The sequence below is a fragment of the Meriones unguiculatus genome, chromosome 6 (genome assembly GCF_030254825.1).
Source record: "Meriones unguiculatus strain TT.TT164.6M chromosome 6, Bangor_MerUng_6.1, whole genome shotgun sequence".
NCBI classification, from domain to species: domain Eukaryota; kingdom Metazoa; phylum Chordata; class Mammalia; order Rodentia; family Muridae; genus Meriones; species Meriones unguiculatus.
The window spans coordinates 76,451,421-76,466,952 of record NC_083354.1 but is presented as its reverse complement, the minus strand read 5'-3'; the positions used below and the strand labels follow the sequence as shown (position 1 = coordinate 76,466,952).

The 15,532-nt window shown below is 47.3% G+C and overlaps 1 protein-coding gene across 2 annotated transcripts in view; it reads left to right on the top strand.

Moving 5' to 3' along the window:
* Window positions 1-1,923: 1,923 nt before the first annotated feature.
* The window catches only part of Pik3r1 (phosphoinositide-3-kinase regulatory subunit 1), an 84,920-nt gene continuing 71,311 nt past the window's right edge, over window positions 1,924-15,532 (top strand). The window contains exons 1-3 of one of the 2 annotated variants that reach the window (XM_021645744.2): window positions 1,927-2,062; window positions 8,509-8,670; window positions 11,737-12,458. In XM_021645744.2, coding sequence (XP_021501419.1) covers window positions 12,116-12,458 — 343 coding nt within the window. In that variant the 5' untranslated portion in view covers window positions 1,927-2,062; window positions 8,509-8,670; window positions 11,737-12,115. Of the gene's footprint in view, window positions 2,063-8,508; window positions 8,671-11,736; window positions 12,459-15,532 lie in introns of both variants that reach the window. The other variant, XM_021645743.2, reaches the window with a different exon arrangement.

Below are 15,532 nucleotides of genomic sequence, written 5' to 3'. Positions count from 1 at the left end.
GAGTCTTTTCAAGACTCTACTGAGCACAAAAGATAACTAGAAAAGTTTGTATTTTCAGTTTCTTCACAGGTGAGAATAACATTTGTGAATGTTTCATTACTTTAGTCAACTTAGTTTGGATTAGAAGGACTTTTCCCACAGTCTTTCTATCACACATCATTACCTTCTACCAGGAGGCTCTTTATTTTACATATAAAGGTTTCTTATTGCTGTGATAAAATATTCTGACCAAAGCAACCAAAGGGAGAAAGGGGGAGGGGTTAACTTATAGTTCAAGTTAGTCCATCACCGTGGTTAAGACAAGGCCACAGGAACTTGAATTAGTTGGTCACATTTGCTTTTTACATTCATACAGCACAGGATTTCCTGCTCAGGGAATGGTTCTACTCATAATTCAGATAGATCTCCACACACAAAAGAACATAATCAATGTGTAGAGAGATTTTACATAGACTAGGCTGGTGTGAACTTGAGACGCTATGACCTCAGTCTCAAACTGCTGCTGTTGGTCATCACATCCCACAGGCTAGGTGAATTCTTAAATGTGATGCAGGTGCTAGCCTGTTTTTGTCTTCCACAGACACCAGGAGTAACAGAAATATTAGTGCCTGAACGGTGTACCGAGTTCTCTGTTCTGTTAGAATGTGAGCACCTTTAAATGCGATTGCATTTGCTAAGCATAAACTGTGAGTTTCATTTTTTTTCCTCTCTGCTTCCAACACTCACAGTAACACACTATCAAATTTAGGAACGATAAAAGACTAGTTGGTTAAGAAAGGGTACTATTCTTGCCAGCAAACTGGAGAACTGCAAAAGGGAACTTTAGGGCAAGAAGGGTGGCCGCAGGTCCCTGACCTGCAAAATAAGCCATATTCTGGGAGCAAAATTTCAAAAGTTCAAGAGTTCTGGAACGTTTATATGAGGACAAAACACGGCCTGACATCTTTTCTTATCTCGGGAAGCCATGAGCCAACATCACTTTTTTTTTTTTGAGCAGCTTCAGCAGCGGTTTCTACTCCAAGGATCTGCATTTTTACATTTAAAGAAATCAAGTGAACAGAATTCGTTTGCGCTTCTCCAGTCCATCGGAAGCATCGGAAGGCGGTGGGCTAGATGAATGACCTACATAGACCCAGCTTGTGAGGACGATCAGAGATCCTTCGCACGCGCACTGGTCACACAACTCTCCCTTTCCCCTAGGTCCTGCCTGGCTCCCGGTGGCGACCGTGCCAGGCTTTTGCAGGCGGCCGCGTGCACTCATTGCTCTGGCTCCCCCTTTCACCCCTCCTTCACCCCGGGAGTGCCACGCCGGGTGGCGCGGTTTTTCTGACCACTAGGGAAGCTGTGCAGGCCAGGCTGAGGAATTACAGGGCCTCCCCGCTTTTGGCGAGCCCCGGCCCTTGCATCCTCCTGACTCCGGCCACTGTGCTGAAGCTCTAGCCGGTCCGGTAGAGGCAGGGTCTAGCAGGGAGCAAACCCGGCTCCAGGGAGGCCTGAACTCATCTTCCACCTCCGAGTCCCCATTTTCACTCCCTGCTTCGGTCCCGGGAGCCGCCCCGCGGGCGAGGCAGCCCCAGGCGCGCGGAGCTAGAGCGCTCCGCAGCGGAGGGCGCGCGCCGTCCAGTCGCCCGGGGCATTCCCGTGCCGGGGGGCGGAGGCGAGGGCAGCGGCGGGGCGGGGTAGGGTCGGCAGCACGGCCGGCTGCGCCTGGAACCCGGTAGCCCGCCCGGAGACTGGCAGAGGCGGAGGGCGCGGCCCAGACGCCGGGGGGCGGGGGCGGGAGCGCTGATTGGTGCGTACCTGGGGGCGGGCCCCGGAGGCGGGGCCCGGGGCGGGGCCGGCGCCAGGCGCTGGAGCGGCGGGCGCACGGCGAGGAGTAGCGAGCAGCTGGAGCCGAGTTGGAGGAAGCAGCGGCCGGGGCGAGGACGGCTGTGCAGCCGGGGAGCCGAGACAGCGAAGCGCCGGCGGGTCGCAGCTGGATCGCAGGCGCCTGGGAGCTGGGAAGCCGGAGAGGCCGCTGAAGCCCGGGCTGGGCAGAGGAAGGAAGCGAGCCGCCCCGGAGGTAGGCGGCGGCGGGTCCCGGTGTGCCCGGGAGGGGGAGGCGGCGCGAACGCGCTCGGCCGCCGCTCTTCCTGTCACCGGCAGCCACTTCTGCTGCCGAGCTACTCGAGGGGGAAGCGAGCCGGCTTGCCAGCCCGGTCGCCAGCATCTCCCGGCCGCTGGGACGCCTTCCCGGGCCGGTGGCCAGCCTGCGTGGTCACGGCCACCTCCCGCGGTCGTTTCCTCGGTTGCTACCCCGCTCGGGCTCCGCTCGTCCCCGGGAGCGTTCGGTCCCGGAGTTGCCCGCGGTGGCCGGCTCCCCTCCTCCTCCGTCACCTCACGCGTCCGAGGGTCCCCTCACGCCCTGCAGCCTCCCGCAGCCGGGAGCGTGCGAGGAGGGCGCCCGGATCGCTGCCTTCGCGTTGGCGCGCCGTCCTCTCCAGGCCCCGGCGACAGCCACCGGGGCCGCCGGCCGGGCCGGGCCACGGTGGTCCCCGGAGCTCGCCCCCAACCCCCGCCCTCCGAAGTTTGCCTCCCTCCCCTTCCGGGGTGGGGGAAGTGCGCCTCGGGGCGGCCGGTGTCTGGGGCTCTGGCTCGGCGTCTGGCGCCCGCCGGGGTTTGGGTAGGTTGCCGGAGGCATAATGAGTAGGGGATCCTGGCACCGCCCGGAAATCCAGCTTTTTCCGAACGCGGGGCGACCCTGGAGGGACCTGCCCAGCGGTATCTGCCGGCGGGGGAGGACCGGCCCGCGTGCAAGCTGGAGCCAAAAGATCTGGGGGAATTGTCTGCAAGCCACTTCCTTCCCAAAGGCAGAAACTGCTGGGCAGATCACGAGACAAAGAGAATAGAAACGATCTGGCCAGGCACGCATGTACAGAAATGCATTTTGGTAACCGGCTTTCGCGCACAATAACGCAAGGGTGCGAGCGCAGTGGCTGTGACATGTTGAACGCTGTGTGCCGGCACCGGTTCCAGGGGAATTCTGCTCCCGGGCGCTGGCAACACCGGAAAGGTCTCACCTCCACTGTTAATTCTTGAAGGAGCTGCAGGCTCTATTGCTGTGGTGGTGTGAATTTTCGCTTTACTGAGGGGTTTCACGATTTCAGGACTTACACATTTTCCCCCTCTTTCTTTTCCTGTCCTTTTCCTCTTTGTCATCTAGTGTGAAATAGGAAAGGATGAAGCAGTTCCGGGTTTTGAGTGTAGCGTGAGATTGTCATTTCAGTGAGATCGAGTTTCAAGTTTTAGGTGGTAGGATTACTCACAAAGCTGATTGACCTAGGTTCCTTGTGCAATCATTTCTTAATAATTCATTAGCTTGTGGTACGTGTTGGGCACCTTAGCGGTGGTAAGTTATGAGCTAGGAAAGCTTGGAGTAGGCAGGTGGCTTACTTCTGCCACAGATAGCAGATTAATAGATTTCTAAAGTAGAAACCACTAGGACCTCAGGGCCTTCTGCATAGGTGAGGTGCCCATACAAAGAACCTACAGAGTTTTTGTTTTGTTTTTTTAAACAGTTGCACTCACCGTTTTTTTTTTTTATATAAAACACTAATGGCAAAGCATTTTCTTAAGCACACAAGTTTCTTAAACTTTGAGAAACAGGTGTTTTTGGCTTATTCCAAAGGACATGATCCTGGTTTTTCTTGCACCTCTTGTGGTTCAAAGTCAGGCTTCTATGTGAAAGAGCGGGGGTGGAAGCCCCTTGCTCTGCAGGAGTGCTCGCTGCAGTGTCACTCGCTGCTGGCTGCTTTTCCTCCATGTGCCTGTTGCAGGCCACACTCCTCTTCCACAGCACCCTGTCAGCTTTTATGATTTAAAGAAAGTTGGACGTAACTGATACTGGCCCTCAGACAGTTGTGGGAGTTTACTTTTAACTTTTCATCTTGCACTGGGACCTGTTCCTAGTTGCATAACAGAACTCTGCCATGTGCACATTGTTATCTGCTGTTTTATTTGCATTTTTTATGATAGCTTTCTGCTTTTTCACATCTGTGATGTGCTGTAGTCATGTGAAAAAGTATTTTACTGCTCACTGATTCTATTTTTTTTTTTTTTTGTCTTTAATACAGTTCTAGTAAAAAGTTGGTCTGGGGAAACTGAAGAGTTAACCACATTACAGAGTTATGTATTTTGGCTGCTGATAGTGGGTGGTGTTCACGTATCTTTAGGAAATGTTAATTATTTCTAAGCTGATATACTTTTGCCCCTGTTTTACTTTTATTACTGTATATTAATTCTATACAAAAGTGGGTTCCTTGGGACTTTTCTGTACATGATGTAACATATTTTGTTCAAATTCGCTCCCCCATTACTCTTTCTTGTCCCTCTTCCCCTCTCAAGCTAATCTCTCAAAAGGCTTTGAATATTAAGTACAAGTTTATTCAACTTACACAAACCTTGTACCATTAAAAGTGTTGCCTGTTCCTTTCAACTTTCCCCATGGACACCATGGAACTTTAAGTTTGGTGTGTTGATTGAAATTTCCTTTCTGCTCTCCTTTCTCCTAAATAGTTCAGTGAAGTGTTGTAAAAGTCATTCACTTTGAAAAATTATCCACATACTTGTTAAAAAACAGGAACAATTCTGGTCCAGTTTCTATTGTGTTTTTGCAAAATGTGTTTTATTGGATAAAGAGATAGTGAAAGAGCCAACCAGAAAAAAAAAAAAAGTGGTTTTATGGTTAAGTAGTGCAAAGCAAGCTGAGCTTTTAATTCTCTCGTGAATAAGGGTGAGTAAGGAGTACACACACAGAAGGAACTGGCCCCTAACTGTCAGTCTGTCATGCATGTTAGACAGGCCAAGCACAGAGCTCATTGCATGGTGGAAGGCTCTGCTAGCTGGAGGAGGAAATGAAGGGAACTAGAAAGTCACCTGTCAGTAGAAGGGATTATCAGCTGCATGTGTGTGTGTATGTCCTCACATTGGAGGCACCTCCTGTAGTCCACACTGGCCTTGAACTTTCAGTGAAGCAGAACTTGACTTTGAACTCTTGAGCCTATTACCTCTGTCTCCCAAGTCCTGGGATTACAAACTTGTGCTACCAAACCGAACTGTCTGCTTTGTTTTTTACTTGAAAAGACAGTGTAAATTGTACCTTTTTATTTTTTGAAACATCAGTTGTGATTAGCTTTTAAAGCACTCATATTATTTATTGCATTTTTTTAAAGTGTCATTTGTCTCTTCCCTAATCAATTTTTTTGTCATTGTTTTTCCAATATTCTTATTGAAATCACTTGCCTAAAGTAATGGGAATTAAGGCCGTTTTCTTTTTTTGTACACTAAGCCAAATGAACTGAAAAATACTTATAGCTTGTCTGTTTGGTTTATGCTCATCTCCCCACCCACCCACCCCCTTTTTCTGGTAAAATTTGGAATGAGTATAGTACACGATTAACTGAAGAAAAAAGAAGATTAAAAACATCGTTGGAGATTTTGTTCTGTCACCATTGTTTTCCTTAAAGTAAATCAAACATAGACCCATGAGCACCTGTAGTCAAAATATCTCCCAGGTTAATGATCACCTGGGAGAGAATTGAAATCATGGGAGCCTGGCCAAAGGGTTGGGAGGCTCCACCAGTGGGCGTTGTGCGTTGTTTGAGGCAAGCTGTCTGGCCAGCGGTTCATCCCCTCCCACCCCCCCTTGCTTTCATCCTGGACTGCTCTGTGGTTGTGAGGACTGAGCCTGTCCCATGAGGACCCAGCTGCCTTCATTCTCTGGGGCATTGCATGACTATGCTCAGTTTTTCCTCTTGGAGAGCAGGCCACGGAGCAGCCCTGAAACCCAATTTGAAAACAGTGTCACGCCTCCCACTTTGTGCCCTGTCCCCAAGCATATTCATGGCCCCCTCCCATGTAACACCCCCTGACCTCTACTGAGACGCCTTCCACCTTGGGTCTGGAGACTTACTTGGGCCAAGTCCACAGGCAGGCTCTATCTGACTCTATTTACAGCAGAGTTTTATTTTAGGTAGCTTCAGGCTTCTTTTAGAACTGCTTGTAGCATTGAAAGGCAGGGCAGGAGAAAATTTCTGGCACCTGTCTGTTTCTGTTTTAAATCTGCATTGTGTAAATGGCGGTGACATTCAATGCAGCCCTTTTGTGACTAAGAACAGTTACAAGAATGCCATAACTGCAGTTGACGGTCACTTCAGGCATGCTCTGTAACAGTGCTTGTGTTCTCATCTGCAAAATGGGGCTGATAATTAAGCTAGAGCAGTTACAGGGTCTATGTACAACTCCAAGCACTGTGCCTGGCACACAGGGAGCACTGAGTCTGGGTTAATTATATTAAGCTTGTGCTGAGAAGTGTGGTGCTACATGCTTTTGTGAGTATAATTGCCTTTAATCCTCATAATGACCTAGTGAGGGGTCGGTCTCTTCTCCCATCGGCCTCGTGGGTGATGACATGATGATGGGGGAGGGTTCAGCAACTTGCCCAGTTGCACAGCTGCGCATGGAGCAGGGCAATCGCTGTTGGCTACAGCTCAGACGTCACCCTTGCTGCCATCAATCCTAAGGACTGCCATTTTTTCACAAGAAGAGGTACTTCAGGGCAGCTCCCTCAGTTCACTCCCCCATGCCCACCTTGTCAAGCCTTCTCTACTGTAGAGGTAGCAGGCACACTGGCCTCATAGCCTCTTCTTGGTGGGGGGAAGGGGTCTCTTCCTTAGCAAATAAATAACATGACCCTTTGTCCTAGTCCCCTTTGTGCCGTGACCCTCTCAGTCTAGAAGGGCTGCTGGGGATGGGCTGGGGTAGCTCTATCCTCTCCTCAGGGACACCCAGTGCTCTAACTGCTTTGCAGTCCTGTCTCTTTACTGTGCCACCTGGGTGTGTATACTTTCTCTGCCCCTACAGGGCTTGCAGGCAGGAATTACAGCCTCCACACCCTTCTTACCCACATTAGCTACCCAGTTTCCAGTGTGGCAGCAGGCAGCACCTTTTGTTTAGCTTGTTGGTTTGGAAATGAATTGAGATATTAGGTGACTATAACATGAGGCTGAATTTGAGCCCCCCTTCCCAGCCTACTTTAGTTGAGGTCACTCATTCCCCTCACTTTATGTACAAACACATGGTATTTTACTAGGGTCTTAAGTCAGTTTAATAGTTCGTAACTTCCAAGATTTTTGAATGGTAGGCAGATTTTCAAGTAATGATTCTTGTTTTTCAAAAGACTCTGTAAGCTGAGGTGGGACTCAGAGCTAGCACAGTAAGGAGGAAAGGATTACACATGGTGTAGGCTGCCCATCCAGAGTCCTCCTTGTCCTGACTATAGACACTTTAGGTGCTGCCACCCAGTGTCATACTGCTGATTTCATAATAGGATGGCAGCACATTAGTAGACACATATCGTCTTGATTTTTTAAAAAAATGCAGTTTGAAGATAGCCATTGTTTCTGGCTCCCATCAGCTTTCCTAAATCCTGTCCTTTATGAAAGGAGACTAGAGTAAGTCAGCAACACTGGAAGGCCTTTGAGAGGGTTTGTTTGGCTCTCTCCCATCATGCCTGCAGGTTAGAAGGCTAAACTTAAACAAACAAACAGACAAAATCTATTTTCAAGCCATTGAACAGTAAGCAGTCATGGATTTCTATTTGTCAAGCACCAGAAACAGTTTTATTTGGGCAAATGAGAATTGCTTGATTTGTTAGCAGAAAAAGAAAATTTGCTTCCAGTGAGTGGGACTGTAGACAGCTAGGAAAAGGGCTGAAAGACTGGAGCAAAATAATTCCCCTTAAGGAAATTGTGGTCAGCGGCTGTATAAATATAAGTTTTGTAACTTCTTCACAGAATTCCTTTATGGCTTTTTGGGAGTGTATGGTATCCTGTTCATGTATTAGCTTAGAGCTTATATTATAAAATTGCCTGGGTGATGTGAAAATAATAGTGTGTTGATGGTCACTGTCGTCCACATATAAAATAACCTTTACTCTGTGAATCTGGGTGAGGAAAGGTCACTGGGCAGGTGTCTGTGTCTAAAGGGAACGGGAGGCAGCATCTGGTGAAAGGGGGAAACATCTGTAATCGACCTCAGGAGGGTCACACAGGCACATCCCAGCGTTTCAGGCTGCTGGGTGTTCTGCAGTCCTGGGGACAATTTGAGGAAGAGCTTGCTAGTCCTCTAGATGTGACAGTTTTCATGACTCTTGTTGATGGATGCTTCACTCATCTCCCCAGGGGGGAGCTAAGTTGTTAGAAATTGTGCAATGAGAAGCCCCAGAAGACTGGCATAGGGCAGAGAGGCCAAGAGGGACACAGGTGGCAGGAGCTAAATGTGCGGGACAGAGAAGGGCAGGATTCCAGAAGCGATGTGCTCACGATCCTTTTATTCACTAACTTATGGACTTCTTTGGCAAGGCTGCATTTTAATGAAGTCGCTTTGGAGACGCACATTTGCACGGTTGAGGTGTTGGGTCCTGTACTTGGCGGGCCTGCTACCCAGTTATAACGGCTTCTTTTTGTGCAGGTGTGTGAGGGCCAGGCACACTTACCTGTGTGGCTGCTGTGAAGGCAGATCCACAGAGTTCTCACGGGTGCGGGGGACAAGCCAGAGTAGGCAGAACACTGCACTGTGACACTGCTGCCCTGCATAAGCTGCCCAGGACATCTCTTCTCAAGGAGTCCAGAAGTAAGTTCTGTACGCTAAAAGTGAGTTAAACATGGGGGCTCCACATACAGGGTGGATCTGAGTTCAGCTTCTACCCCAGGTGCTGAGCATAGTCATGCCCCAGATGCTACTTCCTCTTGGCAAGGGAGAATGTCTGTAGGGCCGTGGTTATCTTGAGGTTAATGGGTTAAAGAGAGACGGCTCCCATCGTGTACCACGTGATGGCTGTGATAACAGTGCCTCATTTAAATGGGTAGACAGGCCAGAGAAAGTGTGCAGAGTGCATTAGAGTTGCTTGGTTCCTCTGCTCAGCAAAGCTCTCTCTGAACCTTGTCACCACAAGATCAAGTCCCCACCTAGACAAATGACTCGTCTGCTCTCCCTCTCTTTTTACAACATTGCTTTTAAACCACTTCACTGACATTGAGTCATTGCCGGCCTTGCCTGCTAGCCTTAACCGTCTGCACTGATCTTCCTGGCCAAGTTTGGGGAAGACAGGCTTGCTCTATTTGCTCATAAGACAGTTGGGGTTCCGTTATCAGACTTAGACCCAGAGCTCTGCAGAGTTGTTAAGATTCTCCTGACACCGGCAGGCGGAGAGCATTTGTTTGCAGAAGCCACCAGGCCTCAGCAGGTAGGGTGGGGGTTGCTTTCTTCAGAATCTAGCCTCCCACAATTACCAGACTGCTCCCAAGTGTGGACTTAGCTCCAGGCACACTCGGGCTTAGAAAGCCCTGAATAGGCAGGGGCGGTTTCTGAGTTGCTGGTGTAGGGTTTGCCTAGCTGTCTTGTTGTGTCTGGGACTAGGGCTTGTTTCATGGTTGGGGGCAGGGAGGGGTACTGGAGGCACTTCATTTCCTGTTCTACTGAGGATCCCACCAAACTGGTCCTCTGAGTGGTTGAAATTGAGGAAGTGCTAGCCACCAGCTGGCAGAAAGATCTACCCAGGCTACCGACCTAGGACTTTCCCCCTCCCCCGAAAAGACATACATTGCCAGGAAAAGCTAACAAAAATTTCAGGGCAGATTTGAAGGAATTAAATTATTCTTAGGCATATTGCCTGGTTTCCCAGCATTTAGGGATATGTAAATTTTCATGTTCTTTGGAGTTCTGTGTCTCTTTTGTACAGAGCACATTAGTACAAAAAAAAAATGAGATTTGCTAGTTCTACATTTTTGTGTGAATTTATGCAATGAATATTTAATTTGATTCTGGATCTTTCAAAAGGAGAGGCCTTCTTCAAACGTAATATAGCTTATTTTTCTCATACGCTCCACTGGCTGCATTAATTTTTTTTCTCTGATGCTTGAAATGCAAAGTAGAGTACTATCCCAAATTAATATTCTTGCTACACAAAGATTTCCAGTGTTTGTTTTTACTTCCTTTGAATATGCAGCCCTCCTTAGAGTGTTATTGTATAAAGCTAAGAGGCTTTAGTCATGTGAAGAATACTTTACACTTCTGAATGCCAACATAACAATTAATCTGTGATCAGATTTTGCCTCTTAAGATGCCTACACTGAAGTGTGCCTGGAATATTCAGCTGCTGAAGTGTTTTACTCTCTAAACTTAAAAAAGTCCCCCTGACACAGCGCCCTGAAATCCTGTGGCTGTTTCTGTGTTGCTTTGTTGTGTAGTTGGTGAACTGAAACCTTAGGATTTAGTCTCTGCAGTAACGGTAACACTGAGAACTGTGGATCCGCATTAAAAGCTGTCCCGTTAACCATCCATGATGACGAAAGTCCTTTTAACTTTGCCCCTCCAATTGCTCTGCTCTAAATATGCTTGTTAGTTTAAAAAAAAATTTTTTTTTTTCCTTTTGTTGCCAAGCCTGTTTCACTAATACTTCTGTAACATAAGCATGGCTACTTTCTTTCCTCTCTTAAATCAAGAAAGGAAATCTAGTTGCTAGCCTCATTCCTGGCCTGCAGTCTGGGATGTCAGAACGTCACTGATGGTTCCTGGATGAGCAGAGGCCTGAATGATAAAGCTTTGATGCAGTCTTCCCTGTGTGGGGTTTCTGCAAGGCTTTGACCTGGGGATCCGCTGTGCCTGCCTGATCTTGCTCAGTCCTTTTCTAGGGCTTGCTTTCTACGTCAACCTTTCCTTCCCTGATTGACTGAACCACAGTGCTTTTGTTCTTGCAGATCTCCCCCCCACTTACAAAACCTGGGGTGTATCCCTGATTGCAGCAGTGGGTGCCTACATCCCATGAGCCCATCAGGTTTCTTGGCTTCCCTTTGCCCAGTATTGGTATGGAATTCTCAACCCCGTAGATTAAGCACTTGCTCCTCTTGCTTCCTCCCGTGGGCATTTTTCACTATCCATGTATTATCCCTTATACTGTACACTACTTCAGTTTGTGCCCTTATGAACCTGCTGCTGCCTCTCTGGTCTCTGTGCTCACCTTTCTCAGTAGCCCTCACCTCTGTTCTCTCCCTGTGCCAGTCTCTCCTGGCCATTGAAGCCAGACCGGCGATCCTGGAGTGTAGCTTTCATCCTGTGGTCGATTCTCTACCTCACCCATGTAGTGCTCACGGCTGAGGGCTTAATGACTGTTGGTGTGCACTTCAGATGGCTCTCTTGTCACCCCAGGCCAGGTTCACTGGTCCCTCTCTGTCTTCTGATGGATGAGACTGCCTGTGCTTCCTTCTGTGATATGACATTTGCTTGGACTTGTCTGTACCCAGGATCATGCCACACATTCCATTCTGGCTGCAGATTCCTGCAATTTGATAATTTGATGTGGTCTCTCGCCCCCCCCCCCCACCACTTGAGCCCCATGGCATTTTGTGTCAGTGTCTGTTATGGCATCTACCTAGTGTTTTGGTTCTTTGTGTACCAGTCTTATCTCCGGAACATTGCGACATGTTAGCACCTCTACTCCTGTCCCGCCCGGTGTTCTTAGAAGGCAGGGACTGTCTCACTAATCGTGGTTTCGTGTACTGTGTCAAGCGGTAGCACACTGGCCTGTGTCTGTCATCTGCCAAATTGATTAAGTACTTGTTGAATGGAAGTAGAAATTCAAATCCACACAGATGGCAAAGTGTGATGTTCATTTTTAAGCCTTGTTTCTTGCTTTGCTAGGTGAAGCCGGGAGTGGAGTGTGGCAGTAAAATCAGACGACAGATGGACAGTGTGACGAGAACGTCAGAGAGGATTGGGCCTCGCTGTGGGAGTCAGCCTGGAGTCAAGGTGTTGACAAGTTGCTGAAAAGGACACCGGGGAGGGCTGTGCACGCAGAGGGAGTAGAGCCCTGTCTTCAGTCGCACCATTGATGGAGGACAGATGGACAGCCGGATGGCCAGTCACCTCTCTTAAACCTTTGGATAGTGGTCCTTTGTCCTCTGCTGGACACCTGTTGGGGATTTTAGCCCATTCTCTGAACTCGTTTTCCCTCAAAACGTAAGCTTGGGCTGCAGTGTGCAAGCAGGCTCCTCGTCCACAGAGCGACACAGCTGCAAACATGAGTGCTGAGGGGTACCAGTACAGAGCGCTGTACGACTACAAGAAGGAGAGAGAAGAAGACATTGACCTGCACCTGGGGGACATTCTGACCGTGAATAAAGGGTCCTTAGTGGCACTTGGATTCAGTGAGGGACAGGAAGCCCGGCCTGAGGAGATTGGCTGGTTAAATGGCTATAATGAAACCACCGGGGAGAGGGGAGACTTTCCAGGAACTTACGTTGAATATATTGGAAGAAAAAGAATTTCACCCCCCACTCCTAAGCCACGTCCCCCTCGACCTCTTCCTGTTGCACCAGGTTCTTCAAAAACTGAAGCAGACACTGAGCAGCAAGCTCAGCATGGTGAGTGGTTGGTTATTTAGTGACCTTTTGATCTGTTTTACTTTTTTCTTATTTTTTTAAATTGGTAATACCTTAGATTTGAGCTAGGATGTTAAGCTTTGAGCAGAAATCATCTTGGCAAGTTAACCTGAACTGATACGTAGTGTATAACCGTTTGTTCCATCTTTACATGGCTAGTTGTTTGCTTTTGTGTGGTTGGGAGTTTGTATAAATTGGGAGATGGTGTCCAGGAGCCTGTTCTGTGAATATCATTAAACACTTATTACAGTGGCCATTAAATTAACACATACACCTCATTCTTAAGATTATTATTGCTTTGGGAAAGCAAAGGTTAATTCTAATGTAAGTATATTTAATGTTGATGTGGTTTGCATGGGAAAATGTAGAGTCTTAAAGTAACCACAGTACTAAGCAGAGAAGAAACCATTGTTTTTTTAACCCAGAATCTGCCTTTTGGTTTCCTCTCTAGGCTTGGAGTTAGCTAAAAGGACAGGGGCTTCTGGTCCTTTTCTGGCAGTGCCGTTTCGGTGGCAGTGCCCATAGTCTGCTTGGCCCTCGTGAGAAGAAACTCAGGTTCACTGGGTGTTCCTCTTAAATGGAAGCCACTTCCGTCCCCAGTCCACGTGCTGGAGATGGCCCACGCTTGGGCTTGAGTGCAGCTGTTTCTCAGTAGATTTTTTTTCTATTTAGTTCCTTACTGCAGCGAGCTTCATGTTCGGCGTTGGTGCTGTTTTGTTTCTCACTAGTGAATCTTCGGGACTTTTGGGGGGGAGTTATGTAGTCCTTCCCCCAACTCCCCTCAGAGACTTAGAAAGGAATAACTAGGCACATGAAACAAATGGGGTTGCTGAGCTTACGTACTGAGCAGACCTGAAAGGGCGCACAGGAGGGCCCAGGAAGGAATTCTGATAACACCTGTTGGGCTTTCCCAGATGAAGAAGGAAGAAAGAATGAAGAGGCGGATTTCCAGGGTGAGAGCTGCCTTTTAGCTCTAGGCAACAGGATGGAGAATGTCGTGTAAAAGGACAAACCTGAGGTATCTCTGAAGGGAACCTCTTTGTCGCGTTGGACTCGAAAGGGATACTTTGAGATACTATATTTAATCATGACAAATAATGTAATTTTTAAAATTTCACTAAATTAAGAAACAACTTTTTTTTTGCAAGTAAATCAAAAAAGCTTGAATGTGTGCATGTGTTTCTAGGCACATACAGTTTCCTAAGCATCGTGTTTCTTCCATATTACGTTTTACCAGAATGAAGATAAGTCTTTTCTCCTTCTCCTCCTCCTCGTCCTTCTTCTTTTTTTTTTCTTCATCAAAAAACATGTTTCCTGACCAGACTTCTCTCTTTTTTATTGAGAGATTTCCTTATTTTTATTTTAGGTTTATGTGTGTGTTCCTGACTCTGTCTATGTGCACGTTTCTGGCTGTATTACGTGCACTGTGGCATGCAGGTGCTCATGGATGTCAGTAGAGGGCATCAGATCCCCGGAACTGGAATTATATGAAGTTGTAAGCTACCGTGAGGGTGTTGGGAAGAACAAGTGCTGTTAACTGCTGAGCTCTCTCTCTGGTCCCCTGACTTCTTATGTATTTTTTAAGTTAGAAGCAGTTAAGTAGGTTTATTTAAGAAGAAAAATGACTTCATTGCACTCAAAATATAAAGGGTTGCAGAACCATAAAAAAAAAATAGCTCAGTTGAATTAGAGATGATTCATGCGGTGGAGTTGAGGGTGCCAGGTCATAATTACTGACAAAAAGACTTTGTGAAAGTAGCTTCTAAACAAAAATGCATTTGATAACTGTCATCCGGGGTAAGTTTATTCAGCTGTCATACCCAGTCAAGGGACAAGACTTATTGGAAAAGGACTTTCCTTTTTGTAAGATGTTGCACATTTATTGTGCTTTACTTTCTCTTGTCAGCGCTGAATTTTTTCACAGCCTTTTTTTCTTTTGATATGTTGAAAAGAGAAAAAATAATTAGTAAGATTGAAGAAGAGACTCATAATGTGGATGGAAATATTAGAAAGAATGGGCCTGAATATGAATGAGAAATTCAGAATAGCTGACAGGTTGGGAAGGGGGTCAGCAGGAGGGCATTGTACTAAACATTCACTAGATACGCCAGAAACATTAGACTCATATTCTCATTTAAATATGATTCATGTGACGTTCAAGGCCAGCAGATGCACCTTTCTTTTGCCCAAGTAAATATTCATTTCCAAAGCCTTTGTAGTGGAAGATTGTACGCTGGCAAGAAAAGAGTTCTTTTTCTCCTCTTACACAGTAACTTCTTCAGTCTTACCTTTCCTCCCTTTGCATTCTTTTGAGTTCTCTGGTTGTCTTGTCATTTATAAGGCCAGTTTTCAAGCCCTAAGAACTGTGTGCATTTCTCTCCTTTGGGCATATGCACACCAGACCTCTTGTTGATGGACGGTGATATAGATAGAGGAAGCTTGGACCAGTGCATGCCAACCTTGTTTCTTTTATTCTGTTGATTCTCCTTAACCCCAACCATCCCTTCGTCTCTTCCTTAAGTGTGAGAGGAGGACTTGAACGCCCAAAGTAGACTCTTTATTCAGTAGAAACTACCTTTTTCTTTCCTTGTACTGCATGCATTTCAAAAGAGGACTACTTTGTGTTAGGATGAAATAACGAGCATTTGCATGAGGACAAGCACACACAGTTATGTAGCTAAGCCAGTGAGTGCCATGTAAATGTAAATGCAAAACTACCACAAAACGCAACCTACGTGAACACCCGATTAAGCAACTCCTCTCGAGAAAATGTACCTTCTGCCAACACCTTTTGCATGCAGCTGTCTAGAGCACTCTGGCCTGTGCATTGGGTGAGTTTATTTCTTGAATGATCTTGGCCTAGCGACATCACATTCATTCAGTAAACACAGACGGGTCCCTATTTTGTGTCAGAAAGCAACACAGAAGATGAAATGAAGACATCTTCCCTTCTTTCCCCTCATGGCTGTGCTCTGTTCTCTCGATTCCAAAAGTTCTTTCCTACATCCCTGCTTGCCTATCATCCGTGCCCCTCCCCCCACCTCCTCGCTCCTCTC